Source organism: Coturnix japonica, chromosome 5 (genome assembly GCF_001577835.2).
Source record: "Coturnix japonica isolate 7356 chromosome 5, Coturnix japonica 2.1, whole genome shotgun sequence".
In the NCBI taxonomy this organism is placed as follows: Eukaryota; Metazoa; Chordata; class Aves; order Galliformes; family Phasianidae; genus Coturnix; species Coturnix japonica.
This window is the reverse complement of record NC_029520.1, coordinates 26,473,621-26,492,589: the sequence shown is the minus strand read 5'-3', so window position 1 is coordinate 26,492,589 and position 18,969 is coordinate 26,473,621. Positions and strand designations below refer to the sequence as shown.

General features: G+C 36.7%; 2 protein-coding genes across 2 annotated transcripts in view; one reads left to right on the top strand and one right to left on the bottom strand.

Moving 5' to 3' along the window:
• Positions 1–18,969, top strand: part of AVEN (apoptosis and caspase activation inhibitor) — a 73,848-nt gene that overhangs the window by 9,299 nt on the left and 45,580 nt on the right. Inside the window, exon 2 of the mRNA XM_015864788.2 lies at positions 9,269–9,443. Within this exon, the coding sequence (XP_015720274.1) occupies positions 9,269–9,443 (175 nt within the window). The remainder of the gene's footprint in view (positions 1–9,268; positions 9,444–18,969) is intronic.
• The window catches only part of CHRM5 (cholinergic receptor muscarinic 5), a 47,555-nt gene that overhangs the window by 17,618 nt on the left and 10,968 nt on the right, over positions 1–18,969 (bottom strand). The window lies entirely within an intron of this gene.

Below are 18,969 nucleotides of genomic sequence, written 5' to 3'. Positions count from 1 at the left end.
GGGGACATACTCCTCTGAGGTTACACGATCAACTACACTGTGAGCTGTACTACTTACAGAGCTTTAGATGGGCTGGGGTGATGTTCTACTGTGTTTTGATTAGGAGGAGCATCACTGGGATATGTTAGCAGACATAGGACTATACTTTGAATCATAATGCCTGTTGATTCAGTGTGAGCCTCTCTGTCTTGAAGGCAGCTATACCACAAATCAGACATTTGGTAGTAACTTGCTGTGTTAAGGGGCAGCATATTGTGTGCTGCCTGAGGGGACCCCAGTGGTTCATTTCCTTACTTCTGCTGAGCTGGTGCTAGGGCTGGGACTAGCATTGGCTTGCACAAGGAGAGCTGATAATGGGGCGAGTCTGTGGCTGCTTGTTTTGCACAGGGCGAGTGTCAGTGCAATCCTGCCTGTATTATGAAGCAGGGATTTCAGTCTCTACATTTAGAAATATACTCTTGTTGAATTACCTTTTTGCTTGTGTCCATTAGTCTTGCATCCCTATACTCAGTGTGTGGTTTGCAGACGTCTCTGAGACTGGAAAAGAGGAAAACTGAGCTTCATCAGTGACCAGCCCATATGTTTCTCCCATCAGTAGGAAGACAAAGGAAAAAAAGGGCTTTGATGTCTGTTTATCAATTGGGTAGCTAAAACACTCTCCCCCCACACACACCCCTGATTTCAACAGTCTAAAGAAATAAATCAGTTTTAGTCTCAGAAATACTGTTTAAGAGCTGGGAGTTGAGAACAGTCTTTCTGATGCACCACTGCAGTAACGTGTTTTGTGTGGTGTGACTCGATTCTTTTCTTAGTAAGTGTTATTCAGGACTGTTTGTTTCTTCAGTGATTTTTTTTAATTTTTTTTTTTTTCCTTCTTCTTTTTAATACAACTGGCAAATCTTTTTCATGCTTAGTATTTTAAATTTAATTTATGTTTTCATTGATAAGCTGTGTGGCTGCTTACTGGTCCTGAAAATCATTTGGTTTTGATACCCCTTTCTGGAAATATTCCCCTTTGAGGATATTTGCTGCCACTTTGTAAATGTGCTGATGTAACCTAATTTCAGATATGGTGATGGTGAGTCTGCCGGCTGGTTGATGGAAAGGCAGTAGAAATCAAATATTTTTCAGATGTACGTGAAACTACAAGTAGAAAATGGCAGCATGATAGTAATGAAGGATGAGAAATGTAGGGGCTGTGCTACCGACAGTGGTACAGACATGGTGAAACTGGGAGGAAAGTAGGATGCTTTTCTTCTGAATTACTTATATAGAGCTATTTTAGGGTTTCAGATTTCTGGAGTATCTCCCTGTACAGCTTTAATTTTCGTGGTGTGAATATTTTTGTGCATTTGCAATATGCTGTTATTATGGGGTAGTTCATCTGAAAAAGCAACAGATGTTGAGTATTTTAATTTGAATTCAAGATAGAAGAATTTCCCACTGTGCAGCAAAAATTAATACTTGTACACTGAACCTCTAAAGTGATGCATTTCACGTGCCTCACTGACTGTCTTAAAGAAGCTAATGAGAAAGGAAACAAAGAACAAGTCACAAGTATTCTAAAGATCTTGTTGATGGATTTACAGATCAATGTAAATATTTTTACCAAGGGCTTCTTTTTGTATTTTTATTAAAAAAAAAAAACAAAACATCAGCACAACTGTGGAGTCAACTAAGAACACTCATGTTGATGCGTGTATTATTTGGAACAGGAATATTTACAGGAATCTGTGAGTCTTTAATCAAAAGCAGAAAACAGAATTGCCTTTAGAAAACTACCTTGGACGTTGAAAGAAATTGAAGCATGGGATGTGGTTTATCAGTGCAGTTGGCCAAACTGGCCAAAATTGCTGCTAGATAGGAAGGTCCTGCTTCCCAGATCCCTTGTCTTATGTCTTGCTTCCAGCCTACCTGTCCTGTTTGTGCTTGTCAGATTCAGCTGTGAGCTGATATCTGGACTTTACCTGGCAGATGTTTGACACTAGTAAAGACAAGAAAGCTGTTGATAAGTGTTCTGCCAGTTTGGGTGTACACTTTCAAGACTGCTGTTCTATTTGGCATCCTTCAGATTTTCTTTATTAATGTTGTACTAATTGAAAGTAGCAGTTTGGGTGACTATTGTTTTTTTTTTCAGTGGATTTCAAAATACAAAAATCAGTAATGTCTTACTCCTTACATGCTTTCCTTTTCATGAAATAGATGCATTTAAAAGCATTCAGACTTTTAAAAACTTACTGGATATGATCTGGTTTGTTTGTTTGTTTGTTTTTAAATTCAGACACTGAACACCAAAGTAACTATTTCCAAATGTTACAAGCTTTGGAGAACTGTAGTTATTGTAGCATGGTGGACATCTTTCCAAAGGGCTGTCTTATTTTCTTGGGGAGGGGAAATTGAACCATTGAGAAACTTCGTCAAATTTTTCGTTTCCACTCATGAGAGATCCTGAAGCTTCTATAACTTTTGGTTTTCATCTTGGCAGGGAGTTGCTGGATTTGTGTTGGCTTTGTTCTAAAACTGTGTACTTGTAGGGGGTGTTAAATAAACATGAGATTTATCTGCTGTCTGAGGTGTTTTCTAAACGTTATTCATTTGAGCAGGCTCTGTTAAGTTTATACGTTAACCTTTTGCATGCTAAGATCAAGGATGAATTTTTTTCATTTCTTCTGCAGATGGTTGTTATTTTGAGCGTGCCGTTGAGATAATTTGTCATGCTCTTGTTTCATCACTGATATGGTTTCAGAAAATACAAGGCTTTTCAGTAGATATCAGTTTATAATACTGATGTTTATTGGCAGGCTGTCTTGTTCATTGGTTGATGAAGACTACCAAAATAGCAATATCCTTCAAGAAGTCTGAGGTTAATGTATATCTTCAGTTAACTGATACTTTGAACTTATGGAATTCTTCATGTGTGTTCTTCCCAAACTTCTGTTGAAACTGTTCATATAACTGCTTTTGAACTTTTAGAAATGCTGGAGGGAAACAACAAGATGAAATGCTAAGAAATAGGAATGCTATTAGAGGTTTCCAGCACCTGAGTGGAAGAGCACCAACCTGCCTGGCCTGATTTTTGGCTTTGACTTTGAACAGGAGTTTGGAGAAGATGATCCCTTGCAGTTCCTTGGAGCTGGGACTGTGTGGTGATTCTATGATGTTAACACATAAGAATTGACTCCTTTCTGAATACAGTCATTCCAATGCAGCTGAGAAGATCTTTAGTCAGGAATGGCAGATTTGGTATGAACAAATATCTTTCTGTGGAGATTTTCATTATCCTTTCTGAAATACCAAATATTATTTTGTTTTGGAATATGGCATAAAACGTTCACATATGTGCATCCATATGTATACAATATATAAAAGCCCTGATTTTGTCAAGTGCAGTCTATGTGTAGGAATAATTAATCTATCTGAAAAAGCTAAAACCTTTGTGGCAATGTACTTATTTTGTGAGGTTTTATTAAAACCTGTTGCTTCTGTCAAGATTGGGACTTTTATTTTATGTTTGCGCTTGTATTTTTGGCTAAATTCTTGTAAGAAAAACATTTAGCTTTTTTTCCCACTTAGTGTCAGTTTGAAAGTAATACAGCTTCCAGTTTCTGTGCAGGTCCAAGTGACAGTTTTACAGAAATTGCTTGATGAGTTTGCGCAGTTGCCAGCAACTTCCCTATAATCCGTTCCACTGAATTTAAGAAAAAATGCAGTTGATTTTTCCATTGGTGGAAACGTATGGGTTTGGCAAGCTTAGAAAATCAAAAGTGTCTTTATCTATAACCAGCAGCTGGACGAGCTTCCTACAGGCTTGTTTCTCCCACTGTGGCTTGGCCATGGGAATGGGAGGCAAAATGACTGCTTCCACACTTACTGCAACTCCTTGATTTTCTAACAGGTTTCCTGGTTAGTGTATAACAAATGTTCCAGTTACAGTGATATCGTTCTTATAACGTACTCCCATCAAATGCCCTTCAGTTTTGACTTCTAACCTGTAAGTGCTAAATTATAGCTGGTGGCTTTGCAGCCTGGAAAATCCTGCATCTAATGAGCAAAATCTTAGGTTTTATTCATTTGAGTTTTTGAAACTTTTCCCCTGTGAGCATACACTGCAGTAATTGTTAATTGTATGATCATTAAGAGAAACCTGTAGCAGAGGTTGCTTGATTTGTTCCTCTGTAAGCCACTGATTTAAGCACCAGGCAGCCAGTAGTGTGCTAATAGCTTGCAAAATTGTTTCTGAGATACCAAGGGAAAGTGAATGTAATAATTGGTGGGTTCTTAGTTCTTTGAAGGGGAAGATAGTCCACCGTTTAAATCAGTAGTTAGAAATAAAATAGCCAGGCCATGTTTGCCTGTGGGGCAGAGATTTGCCTGGGAGAGATTTAGCTCACAGTAGAAGCTGTTGTTCTAATTCAGTGAGATGAAAAATATGTTCAAAATGCAGCTGTGACTTTTGGAAATAATAATAAAGATCTGTGAAAAAGATAAAGGAGGACTTCTGGCCTCTTGGCACTTGATCACGCCTTAACTTTTCTGTGATGACAATAGCTTTTAGAGGTGTTTTCTCTCTTTAAGGAGTAATGAGAATAGAGTCTCTGTCATCAGGACTTTTTAAAATGTTCAAATTATTTGCTTCTTGTAGGTGATATAAGCAAGTACTTGGAAATAACATAATTGGATAAGATTGCTGTAGTTAGTTACTTTCAATGTGTTGTTTTGATTAGGCTGTTGCAAATATAGTGCTCATAGAAAGCAGCCCAGTGTAGATGAGGTAACTGCTCACAGTTTTTGGCTGGTTGCTGAGTATTATTGTAAAATATTCTCATCTGTCTCTAAAAGAAGCTATGGTTTATATCGTGGCATTGCAGAAAAAGTATTTTTTCAGGAAAGCTTGAGTTGGAAAGACTTTAAAGCCCATCTAGTTCCAACTCCCCTACCATATTTCCAGATCAGGCTGCCTGGAACACAGTCTAACCTGCTTTTTGAACGTCTCCGGGGACGGAGCATCTTCACCTTCACTGGGCAGCCTGCTCCAGTGCCTCAGCACTCCCTACGTAAAGTTTTTTTTCCTTACATCTAATGTCAAAATCCCCTCTTTTAGTTTAAAATCATCTTCCTTTGTCCTGTCTCTGTCAGACCATGTAAAAAGTTGGTCTCCCTCCTTTTTATAAGCTTTCTTCAAGTACTGGAAGGCCACAGTGTGGTCTGCTTGGAGCCTTCTCTTCTCCAAGCTGAACAAGCCCAATTCTCTCAGCCTTTCTTCATAGGAGAGATGCTCCAGCCCTCTGATCATCTTCATGGTCCTCTGGATCTGCTCCAATAGGCTCCTCCACATCTTTCCTGTAAATCTTTCATTTACTTTTCTAAAATCTGGATTAAGAGTACTAAATAAGAATAGTTTGGGAGATTGTATCCTACTGTTCATATTGACATTGCTTTTATATGGTTTAAAGTGGTTTCTGTCCTTGTTCTACCTCGCAGTTTTTTTTCTCTGTACAGAATTTTATCATTAATATTCTTAGGTGGAAAGAACAGTATGATGGTGAACTTCATTAGCATTTTCCTGATAGTGGAGTATGTATACCTTGATATACGTACCTTGATAATGTAGTTTTGAACCATGTAATTAAAAGGAGATATGTGTTTGTTAGAGCAGTTATGTGATTTTATTTCCTTTTTCATCTGTCTAGAGGAATCACTGAGTGGTTCATTTCAGCTGCCTTAGTTATATTGCCACTAATACAAGCCTCTGCATACAGACTGTATTCTATGCAATGATTTAAAGTGCTGAGATTTTGAACTACCTTGTTGCTTAATTTTGAATGTTTTTTTTTTTTACTCTGTGACTTAGAAGTTCTATCTGTGAGAATGTAGCTGCTGTAATAGATGCTGCCTACTTTGGGATGAGGAGGAAAGGAGAAACTGTCCCTGCAGAGATGCCTTGCTATTTTAAGTATGTCCATTCATACGGCTGATCATGTAGGTCAAATTGAATATGTATGATGTTTTCTTTTTTGTCTTGCTAGTATTACACTGATGAGAAGAAAAAATTGGTGTTTTGATAGTTTAGCCTGAATGTCTCTGGGACTTGGCCACCACCTTGCAGCTATCCCAGAAAGGAAGAGCGCATTCAAGACAGTTGACTCAAAGCTCTTATGTTTTCATATGTTATGTGAAGAGGCCCTGTCAGGAAGAAAAGTGGAAGAAATACTAACATAATCAATTAGGAAGAAAGCATAATAATGCCTCATAGCTATGCAGTGGGAAAGGGTAGTTGGCCCAAAGAAAGATAAACTGAACGTGTGTTGTTTGTATGTTCCTCCAAGCTGCTGCAGAACATTTTAAGCACCAACAAAGATTAGTCACTTAATTTTTTTTCTTACAAAGTTAATAGAACTAAACAGGAAGAAAGAGAGCTATGAGCAACTCTTGTGGCTTCCTAAAGGTTATAGAAAGTCATAGGAAGTTCTAAAAAGTCATAATGGAAGCTCTGACTTCTGATGTGCTGCTGTGTTTCTAAAAGGGCTGTGAGCTCAACAGTTCTCGTTGAGTGTTAGTGCTTGATGTGCAAGGACTGACTGCACTTATAGAGAAGGGTGCTTGAGTCACTGAAGCAGAATGTGGGAGGTCAGAGCTGCACTTTCTCCATTGTGTGCCTCAGCCTTGATTTGATTCAAAACACTCTGGGTTCCAGGGAGGTGCCCAAAGCTGACTCCAGGGGAAAATGCCTGTTGAGAATAATGTTTACTTCATTTTGACACTTTCGGTCCTGGAATGTGTGTGTCTCATGTTCTTGTCTGTAACAAATGTCAAACAGAAATCTTGCTTTCCTATTTTTCTTCTCTAAAATATGTTCCCCAGCACTGCATGCAGATTCAGTTTCTAAAGGAGAGGGTACTGAAATATTCTTAGAGTCCTACCTGCTGTGCATTTTACTTTCCTTCAGAAGGAAGGTGGAGTTGTATGCTATCGTAAATTGTAAAAAATATCCTTGCAAAAGGCCCCAGATTGTGCAAATTCTTGTACACAGTAGCCTGGCTCTTTTGGTGTTATGTGAAGGACCTTAATTATCTTAGATATAGGCAGAACTCGCATCTTAAAGGTAAAACAGTCAGAAGGTTTCCTGGTTTTATTCAATTGGATTTCTAAGAGAAAATGTTCGAATCCATATTAGTTCTAGTAGAATTTTGTATAAAAAAAGGTGATACTCCTGTTTTGTTTGTCGATGTCTGAAAGAAGAGCGTCTTTTAAACAGATCTATGATAGTAGTAGCACCACAGCTGACTCAGATGATTCTTTTCTTAAAGAAAGTACAACACAGATTCATCTGTATAGCACAATTCCTGCTTTCACTTGTGAATTGTATCACCTCCAAGTTATTTCAGGCACAAAATTTCATTAGGCTCTGGTGGATTATAGCAAATCATTTAATTTATAGGAGAAGAAAAAGAAACAAATCCATTCTTATCTTAATCCAAGGGGATTTGGCCTTTGTTCTATGAAAGTTGTAGCGCTGGGTTAGTCCCCCATAACGCAGAGTTGTGACTTCACTCTCTCACTTGTGCAGTCAGCCATTTGTTCATAACTATTTTAAGTATATGTATCTAACAGGGAGATAATATCTCTTTTTCTTTCTAAAAATTGCACAAAACCAATGAGAATGCACAGAATATTTTCCCTCTTCAGCTTTTTGACAAGTGGAAGTATGTCTGTATGATTGCTTTTAATGTTTTTCTGCTTATTGAATATTTTACCATTCCTTCATGCTGTTTGTAAGCAGGGCTCCTGAACACCAGTAAAGGAAGCTTGTTCTGTGAATATAAGTGGATTGTTTATATTGAAGTCACTATTCTAGCTCTGTTTTTGTTACTTGTATGATGTGACAGTTTGTCCAGTCTTGTACCAGCATGCAATTCTACAGTACTATGCTTAAAAAAATAAAATAAAACCTTGTGTAGTGTTAGAGACACAGTAACTATTTCAGCCTTTAGCAGTTTTTCTGCACAAGATGTTGTAGCTCTTCACTTACAAGGACGTTTGATATAAAGAGTTGTTCTTCACATTTATTTCAGGATGACACGTGATTTAAACTACCAATGCCAAGGTTCTCCTTAAAGCAAGTGTCTGATGGTGAGCTATAAGGGCATTTTGTTTTATGGATATATGGAAAGGTGATTTGCCTTTAAAATTGTTTTGTACTGAATGAAATCACTTTAAGCTGTGCAGCAATGGAGACAAACTTGTATTTAACTGCTCTGGTTATGGAGAATGCACTTATTGTTGGGACAGCAAAATTAAATCTTATGGCAGCAGTAAAATGTGATTTATAAAAGGAGAGAAGAAAGAGTGGAGCTATCAGTAGATGTGTTTGGGAGCAGCCACACGGGGAATCTCTTCTTCCTTGACTCCCCTCCTCTACCTCTTGAGAGCTCTAGACCTCTGCAGAAGGTATCTTCTGCTCAGATTCTTCAGCTCCTCTCGGTTCTCTTCTTGTCTATTGTGTACTCCTTTTGCTCTGAGGCAGACTTTTCTGTGAAGCAATGGTTCTAGATGAACCACAAGCTGTGGAAGAAGAGAGCTTACTTGATGCAGGGAAGCATTTTCCATGGTGGTTAGTAGCTTTCACAAATGCGTGTTTGGCTTGAATCTGAAGTTGACTCTGTTATCAGTTTTCCCTTCAGTCCCAGCATGTTTTAAGTGTTTGGGCAGGTTGATTGACTGACAGCAACCTATTTAATTTTTCCATATGTATTTCAATAAAATGGTTTTCAGGAAGAAAATGGATTTGTTAAATTATTCCGTATTACTTGAGTTCAGGCCTTGAAGGAAGTTGGTTAAAATAGAAATTATTACATAGGTATGCCTATTTTCTTCTGCAATATTTGTATGTTCACTTCGTTCAGTTTCACTCAACTAACATCAGATGCTTCATTCAATTACCATCTGTATCACTGCAACACTTAGGTAAAGATGCTGTGATTAAATGAGTAGTTCTGCTCCCCCTGCAGTATCAGAAAGGAAGCTGTTTGGTATGGGCTTCCAGAACAGGGGGAGACAACTTGGCACCAGCATCACTACTTAACTGTTTTAGGAAGCTCTGCTAGGTAGTTTGAATACATTTCAGGTGTTACATGGGGTGGCACTTACCCAGGCTGATTTGTCTTTCTGGGTTTGACTTCTGTAGTTGTAGTTAATTGTGTTTGTGACTAAATGCTGAGCTAAATGCTATTGAATTGTAATGGCTTTGCTGTCTGTTTAAATATGACAGGTAGAGGATGATGATGATACTGAGTCACGAGAGGAAGAAGAGGAAGTGAAAAACTACTCAAGAAGAAAGATTGTTTCAAACTGGAGTCGCTATGAGGATGCAGAAAAAGAGGGACAGAGAGAGAGTGGAGAATCACAGAGAGGAACAGACTTCAGTGTTTTGCTTAGCTCAGCAGGTAAGCGCTTTGTACTCCATATACAATGTTTTAGTTTTCCATTTTGAAACATTACTGTTTTTCTGACTCTCCTTCCTTGATGTTGAAAAAGGGCCCTAGAATACTACTTGTATCTACCTGGGTGAATTTGCCACTGATCTATTCAGAAGTTTCCATGGGCTACAATGAGTCAAGAATGTGGGGAGTAAAAGAGAGCTACTGTATTTACAGCCTTGTTGTGAAACTGTGTATGGGCCTGAGTACATGCAGAATTCAGTTATTTTGAGCTTCTTGCTCACATTGAATGTTTATCTAGCTCAGCCATTGGGTTGTTTTCCAGAAAACAAGAAATGCTGCCACAGTGACTAAAAACAACAGAGCAGTCAAGCAGCTGTTTGCTGTTGTATGTTTTGACAAGGGTTTGTAATCAGCGCTCCACAGATGTGTGCCTGAATAGCAAGTGTTAATTTCTTTGATAAAAAAAGATCAATTGTTTTCTGCTTTTTAAGGGAGATAATAGACTAAAGAGGTGGAGGGGCAGGCTGTACTGGATCATGTTTATTTATTTTTAGCAATACTTGTGTAACATGGCAATTGCACAAAGAACAGTTTCCTAAAATTGTTTTAGAAACCCTTCACGTGCCATTGTGTTAGAAGACTGTTCACCGAAAAGCTACTGAGAGTATTTGACTGCTTTTGATTGCTTTTTCTTTCTTTTTCTCAGTACAACTTAGATCTGAGAGGTTTTGGCATTTCCACATACTAGGATTTTTCAGTCACAGGTTACAGGGAAAAATTAAGTTACCTGCATTAAATAAATAGGGTTCAGAGGTTTCCTTCTGTATGTCAGAATCAATTTCTGAAGCTCAGATTTGCATGAGTGTTGCAAAGCTGGGCCTAAATCGCTTGTTTTAATAATATGTTCATGGCATGTATACTGATTTCTTTGAATGGTGTGTTGCACAGTAAGCAGAGTGGGAGTCAAGAGATCTGGTATGGATCTCTGTGTTGGGCAATCAAGATAGCCTTGAGTGGAAAGATACAACTCAAAATTGTTAAATTAAGAGACCTACCTTGCCATGGATTGTACTTTTGAATTGAGAATATAGCAAAGTACTGTTTACTTCTAGTAACTTGCCTTTCTGGTAAGTGAAGATCCAACACAATTATTACCAATGTATTTATTTGGCTTTACGTGCTTTGGATGCTGAAATTTGAGATCTTGCTAGTAGTCGTACTGTTAATACTACATCTTTTAGAATGTACTTTACCTTCTTTTAGGTAAACATGCTTTGGGGGAGTTGTTTTGTGTATGTTCTCAACATTAATTTAAATTGATAATTAGCAGCAGGGAAACAAAGTACTTGCTTTAAGGGAGAGGAGGGGAAAGTACCTTCAGATAGCAATAATACAGATTTTTTGGAGTTGCATAAAAAAGGGATGAGGATCACATGTATGTCAACTCAGCTTGATTGTGCATTTGATTTAAAAAGTACTCCAGCTTTGTTTTAAGCTGTTTTGAAGTAAAATAGGATAATGAATACTTTTTATTATCCGATGATTTCTGTGTTGTTAAAACTACAATTTGAGCAAGCTCCAGCAAATTAAAAATGCTCTGTTTTATGGAATGGCAGAAGTTTATTTGTAGCCAATTGGACACAGAAAAACTGAGGGCATTAGAAACTTATGTTGTTGGTTTTATCCTGTGTTTAAAAAATGAATTGATTTTCTGAGTGCCAGCATTCTTCCTTAGCCAAGATTTTAATAGTGTATCTGCCGGATCATATTTCTAGAACTCTTTTTAATTCTGATTTCTCATTATTTTGTTGCTAATAATGTAAATGATATAGTATTTTCAGTATGTCAGAACTTTCTGTGATATGCTTTTAGTTATACTAATCAAGAGATGTTTCTCTTACTTGTGTTCTTTGTGAGGTTAGCTATGTTTATGAATTACTGAATAAGCTTGAATTTTTAGCTACTGAATAAAAACAAATAATTTTGATTCTTTGGAAAGCTTTATGGTTAAGAAAGGAAAGCACTGTTTAAAAGCTGTACAACCTTAGAATCATAGAATAAGGAATATGTGTGGTTTAAATCACAGGTTTGTTTTTCTTTCATTATGACTCATTTTGATATCTATACTTAGCAAAAGTGATTTATTTTACTTCAATTTTCCTACTTCCAATTGTTGTATTTGTATAGAAGCATAGAAGCCTTTTTTTTTTTTTTTTTCTCTAATCATTTTCTTCTGGTGTGAAATGAGATCTTTTCAAAATGATAGTGATATACGTATGTTAACTGGAAGAATATGAAGGCAAAGCAGTAACACTTACAGGAAACAGTTTGGATATTTTTATATGCTTTTGAATAGTTGAGTGAAAGGAAAGAATGGTTACGGATATTTATTTATTGCTTAGTTTTTCAAATGAGATGTCACAATTTTGATCTGGTACAAATTTGATGAGTTCTCAGCAGTGAAAATCTGATCAATTTACTTACATTATTATACTTATGTTCTTATAACATTTGGAAGGTGAGCAGATCATAACTGTGGAAGATACATTTCAGAACAGTCTACTTGGAATTAGAAATGTGGTTTTCTTTTGCTAACTGAAATGAGCTAACATTGGTAATTCTGCAGAGGTAGGTAGCATAAAGATATCAATAGATGAACAGGCTTCGCTGAAGTAGGAGGAGGTGCACCTTTCTAAAATGAACACTTGTGAAAAAAAAGGAGACTCCTACTTTAACATTTAATTTGTGGCTAAGTCTTTGTTGTTCACAGTATCCCTAGATTACTAAATCTGCGTGTTCTTTCAGAATCATAGAATCTTTGAGTTGGAAGAGACCTCTAAAGGCCATCTAGTCCAACTCCCCTGCGCGCTGCAATGAGCAGGGTCACCTACAGCTAGATCAGATTGCTCAGAGCCCCGTCCAACCTGACCTTGAATGTCTCCAAGGATGGGCATCTCCAAGGATGAGCATCCACAACCTCTCTGGGCAACTTGTGCCAGTGCTTCACTGCTGTTATGATTAAAAAAAAAAACAACAAACTTCTTTCTTATATCCAATCTTCAGTTTGAAACCATTTCTCCTTTTCCTATCACAAGCCTGCTAAAGAGTCTGTCCCCCTTCTTCTTTTAGCCCCCCTTAAGACACTGAAAAGCAGCTCTCAAGTCTCCCTGGGGCTTTCTCTTCTCCAGGCTGAACAGCCTCAGCTCTCTCAGCCTGTCCTTCTAGGGAGGTGTTTCATCCCTTGAATCATTTTTGTAGCCCTCTGGATGCTCTCCCAGAGGTCCCTCTCTCTCGTGTACTGAGAACATCTAGAATGACTTACATTATATAATCTGTGTGCAGGTTCAAAAGATGTTAAAAATGTACCTTCACTTCAGTCTTTTTAAAGTCTGATACTCTGGCTTACTTATGATTTTCAAATGCAGGAAAATTAGATGTCCCTGATATCAGGAGATGGGTTATTAAACCATTTTGACTTTATTATAGTATCTAGTGTAGCAAATCAAAGTGAAATAAATCAAAAGAACAAGTTGGTTGTTAGAGTTTTTTGTAGTTCTTACTGACAGAGGAATAGGACAGCATTAGAACTGATCACTTGATATTGGATTTATTTTATGACAGTGACTGCTAAGATGTCAATGCTTGCTTGTTAATTAAAAGGGAACCTTGAAAAAAAAAAAGCACTCTGAGTTAGACAGGTGACATAATTTGCTGTATTGTGCATGGATCTTTATGTATTGCATTACTATAGTCCTGTTTTCAGTCTTCCTTACTTTTGGGGTTTAAGAAGGTTATTTCAAAAGTATTTGCTTTGTACTTGTAAGTTTTTTAATTCTCTGTAGTTTGTTAATTAAAATATCACACATCTTCTTCTTTGCTGATGCAAAGATATTTCTATTGTATGGAACTTAAAATATGGTCCAGTTTATGGCTTTGACTTTTTTTTTCTTTTTCTATATTGGTATGAGGGGAGAGTGAGAAAAGGTTACCAGGAGCAAACCATTAGTATGGAAAATTTCAGGCTGAAAATGGTCTTAAGCAAGGACTACTCGGCTTTGATAACAGCTGATGTCACTATCTACACAGAGCTACGTTGTTAGGGCTTATTCTATTTTTGTGTAAAGCAGGGTGAAACTTCAGCTCCTAAATAATTTTATTTCCTTTTTTAGCATTTTATCTATCAGTTAACTTTGTATGTAGCAAAGTAACCTTTCCTATATTGCTTTTGCTGCCATACAGGTAAACTACAAGTCCATTGTAAGCCTTCAGGGAATGTCTTGAATCAATATAGTAAATAATGCTGTTGAAGCATAAAGAGCAAGAGAAGTGGAAATGATAGGATAACTTCACTTTGCTAGAAGAATCTTGCTGTGTTTAAAGAGCTGTCCTCATTTTTTGACTGAGTGTCCCAAAATAGGTTTCAGTCGTGGGCTTTTTTTTTTTTTTTTGGTTGTGAGTAGATGCCTTAGGTTTAAAAATATGATTCTGAAATCTTATCACAGACTTGATGGCTTTCATTTAAAGGTGGTGCACTTTACAACTACAACCACCAAAAGCTGCCAGCATTCATGCTTCATTCAGAGTGTGCCAAGTTGCAAGATATGGTAATTCACTAGATGAAAGTAATTAAGTTTTGGACATGATTCTTTTCCACTTTTGGGACATGGCTGAATGATTTTGCTGACTTTAAATGATAAGAAAGAGAAGGGCCGTGTAGTTCAGACAAAACTGGCAGAATGATTTTGGTGTTGTAAGAATTCATGTAATTTCTGAATGCACCAAGCACTTTGAATGCTGTAAGAAATGTGGAATTGAACCCAAAAGAGCAGCATAGTAGAAGTTATTGGAAGTAAGTACATGAATTTGAGCTAGCAGTTACTTTCCATTCCCTAAAATACTGTTCTGTCTTTGCAAGCTCTTGCTTTTGGACTTCTCTAGAATTTTGGTAAATCTATTGCAATATACTCCTCTATTTTCGTCATCATCACTGAGCTGAACAGGAAATGTTATAGAGCAAGGCTTGTGTTAAAAGTAGGGTTTCTTACAAGTGTTCTATCCAAGGGATATACTGGCAGAGGTTTGGAAGAATAGTGTATAGAGTAAACTAGTTTTCTTATTTTCTGTGCTAATTGTGCTCAAATGAAAAGAACGGGAATTATTGGGCATGGTTCTGATTCTAGGAAAGGATTCTTTGAGTTTCAAAAGTAGAGGGAACTTCCTTTCAGAACTGCCTTACTTGTTTTGGATTGCTGTAATATATATCAGGGCTTTCATTTTGCATTGGTATTTGATTGTCAGGTTCTACTTTCCAGTTTGTATGTGTGCTCTGTGAAATGATTTATGTCCGCATGTCTCCATATCACTTTATTTCCTGCAGCCTTTCAATTTTTCTGCTGTTTTTCAGTTGAGCAGTTTTACTCATTGGTCAGCAGATTTTCATCAGGAAGAATTAAATGTTAAAATTATGTTATTTTGTGCATTGTAAGCAAATAAATATTTGTTATAATTCTTGATCCTTGAAAGTTTATATGAAAAAAACAACTTGTGTATCTTCCTTTTAAGAAATACATCTCCTATTGACATAATTCTTATTACCTGGTTCTTATGTCACTGAAGCAGACAAAGATAAGCAATAGATATGGCAGCATACAGAGAAAATCAGACATTGCATTTTAACAGAAAGGAGATTTAATAATGGCAGAAACATTGTCATTCTGTATGCTGATAAGCTCCCAGCCCTCCTATGGGCTGTAACAGAAGAAATGCACAAAATTCCACAACAGGATAAAGATACTGTTGGGTTGCCTCTGTTTCTTGTACAATTGAAATATCTAGACCAAAGAACTAATGGCTGTTTATCAGATCTGATAGCTCCATCTCTGAGCAAAAAATAATGAAAAGATAGAGTTATTTTTGCATGACTTTATGGCTAGGTTTGGAATAGATGTATTTTCCACTGGTGCCTCATTTTCATAAAAATTCAACAGACCCAAAGTTTGATGTCCTTCCTGTTCATCAGTTGATGTAGAACACAGAGGTATTATCTGCTTGTTATTTATTAGTAGCAGGTTACTAATATTGACTGACAGTTACAGTGATACAGTTACAGACTGTTAGTTGGATGCTTGAATATTCCAAGAATGTTCACTTCTGAAATAGAGTTCTAGGTACATGCTTTACTTGCATTCTTCTCATGTTCTCTTCCTCCCTCATTCCATAAGCATTCTCTGAACTTCCCAGATGTGGTTTCCTCTCTTGCTTGTCCTTTTCAGATGCATTCCAGCACATAAGAATATTCCTTTTCTTTTTGGTGATACCATTTTCCTATTTTTGGACATTCCTTATCTAGAGTGATCTTATTTCCACTTCCAAAGCTTTTTGCTGTGACCGCTCTGCTGTAGACAGTGTACAGCTTCAGCCTTGCTAATAGACATGAGAAGTACTGCAGTTTTATGTACATAATGATAGAGAGAGCATGTTACTCAGTTTTAAGTTTTCTAACTCCCCCTCTCCGCTCTTGCTCAAATAGTTTTCCCAACCAGAAGAAAAACCTTCCATGATAAAGATTTGCAGTAAAATTACAGGACTTGGCATCAATGTAAGATGATTATCCATCTGCTCAGTACTTCCTCCTTCTCTGTTCCTAGCATTACTAACATTTCAGAATTTTTTTTTTTGTTCTAAACAGACAAGCTGTCTTTTTTTTTTTCTTTTTTGTCTGAACTAAAAATAGGAAGTGCCAGATTTTATGTGTTAATTGCATCTTCTTGATAAATGTATTTTCTCATAATGGATGATCTGCACTTATCCATATGTTTTCATATTTACACTACCCCACCCTGTCCAGTATATATATAAAATATAATCAGAACTATATAATTGACATATAAGGTAATCTTAAGTCTTGAGTGTGTGTATGTATTATTTGCTTCAGCATTCTGATATCTCAGAACTATTTAGCCATGCAATTTATCTGTGATAGTGTTGCAGAACTAATGATGGCTAATAGAAGGAAAAAATGAAAGGTGTCAATATTTTAGAAGGTGGGTTTTTTTGTTGTTGTTTTTGGTTGCTTTATGATTTAGAATCAAACAGGGTAACATTCACAGACTAAAAGGATTACATTTTGTTTGTGTTAAAATCAGCATGGCAGACTTTTTTCATTCTTTTTTCCTCATTTTTCACACTATTCGTTCATTTAGTAAATTCCAGATTTTTGAATGTAATTAGTTCTCTGACCAATATAGTTCTCGGATCACTTGCCTTAATGTTTTGCTGCTACTGTATATTGCCAGTGTTTCCAGTGAATTGAGTTTAATTATGCTTTGGCTATGAAATCACAAACCAGTAATGTCAAACGTGTAACAGTTTATCCATATAACTTTTCTTGCTGTTTTCATGACCACTAATTGAAGGCTGAGGCTTGAGAGCTTTGTAAAAATGTCTACTTGAGTGATTCACACTTTTTGTTGTTTAATCACTTCCTTTCTATGATTCCTTCTTTTTTAAATATCCCTAAAACTCAGTGTGTACTGACTAGCCTTCGTATTGCTCATTATGTTTTCTGTGCTATCATCATCTCTGACTTTTTTGCCAATGAAATTCTCTAACAAGAAAGGTAATTGCTCTGACTTGAAGGCTGATAGTATGCTTAGTACCTCCTGCCTTTATTTTCAAGATTCAGTATGTTATTGCCCCTGCATTCCAGTTTCTCTCCTTTTTGCTTACTTTCTGCCTCCCTTCCTCCCTTTGTATTATCCCCTTACTGTCTGATTTTCTGTCTTGGCATGTATTACTTTTTGTTTCATTCTTCCCTTTTGGATTCCATTTTACACTGATAATTCTGTTGAGTCTCCTGAATTAGAGAATGGTCCTGAGCAGTTGTTCCATCACCTGAACTGCACTTTAAGCTTTTCAGAGCTGGAACTGCCATTTACTTGCGTGGAAAATATTGGTCTTCAAGTAATGACATTAGTATGTATCAGATACATTTCTGTGATAATATTAAAAGTTGTTGATTGATTTGGATGACGTGTATGTTTTAATAGTAGTACTTAATCAACTTTGTTTCATCTCTCTGCAGCCTACATCAGGGGAAGAGCCACTCTATTTTTATTGTTTCTGTCAAGGATAGGAAGAGTATCAGATATAGCAGATTGGTTTCATTGCAAAAAGCAGACTTAATTATTCTGTTTCTCATAAAAATGTTTTTTTTTCCTAATATTTTAAAAAGAAGCTGTGATAATAATGTTTCCTTGTTCATTGATGGATGCCCAGAAACAGAGATGTGATTAGCTTGTGTGTGATCCAACATTAGAGGAGACAGACCTGTTCTGCTAGTAGGGTGTACAGAAATTTGTTTACTGGAAGCAGTGATGTTTCTAAACACTACTTTTAGAGTGGAAGAAAGGCTGTTAAGTGTGAAGCTGATGGGCACTTTTTGTCACAGCTTCCTTTTCCTCTTACCCCTGTTATTCTTCACATTTGCTGCCTTGTTTGGGGCTCTCCTGGTCCTTCTCGTCTGATTTGGAGACTTCCTGAACCAAAGTATGCGTTTTGTTTTGCTTTTTACACTTTGATCTCATCGTATTGCTCAAGTGTTCACTATTCCGGCATTCGATTTCTAGGCTGCACTTCCTCTTGACACCCCCTTGTACTTTCCAAATCATTTGTTGGCTCCTCATCGGTGTTATGTTCTCTTGTTTACTGTCTCAGCTCTCAGGAGAGTGACATCTTTAGCATTTCTGGCTGTTGTACAGGAAAGCGGCTCCACTGAGTGCATGAAAGATGTGGGTTTTTTTGGTTTTTTTTTTTTAAATTATTATACTTTATTCATTGATGTTTTATTTCCCCCATAAAGGACTTATTTTTCTGGTCCAGTTTTAGGAAAATTTATTGAAGAATTTTAAAGGCATATTGACTCTTGCCAAACTCATTTTTTTCCAAATGAAACTTGTATTATCTATGTTCCAACACTCAACACTCAAGGGAAATTCACTGTCTTGTTTTTTCTTGCAAACTGTCTACATATGAACTAGAATCTATGCTAATGTAGAATCTCATTTGAAGGACAGAGTAAGGTGCAAGTAGGGAGAAACTGTTTTCTATAGTTCTGACTCATTTTCAACCTTTACTGGAATGTGAATCAGATGACCTTCCTGTGACAGTACACACACTCATCATCCCATTTTATAAAGCGTGGTATTTCTGAATCTGGTACAGATAATTTGGATTGTGAAACTGATCATACCTTCTCTGTTTCTTTTTAAGATCTTGATTGAAAACAGAGTGTGACAATGTGGTATTTTCTCCTTGAATATGTGCGTGCATTTCAACATGCAGAAAATGTGTCACTAAAAAGTGTGTATCAGCTAGCTACAAAATGTAAGAGGTCAAGATGGAAAAACAAATTCAAGATACCATGTTTCAACAGGCTGTTATCATTGTAGTTATACTGTAATCGTTGTATTGATTTGCAGTATCATTAAAATTTGTTTTAAAAGATAGAAGCAATAATTGAGGATATTTA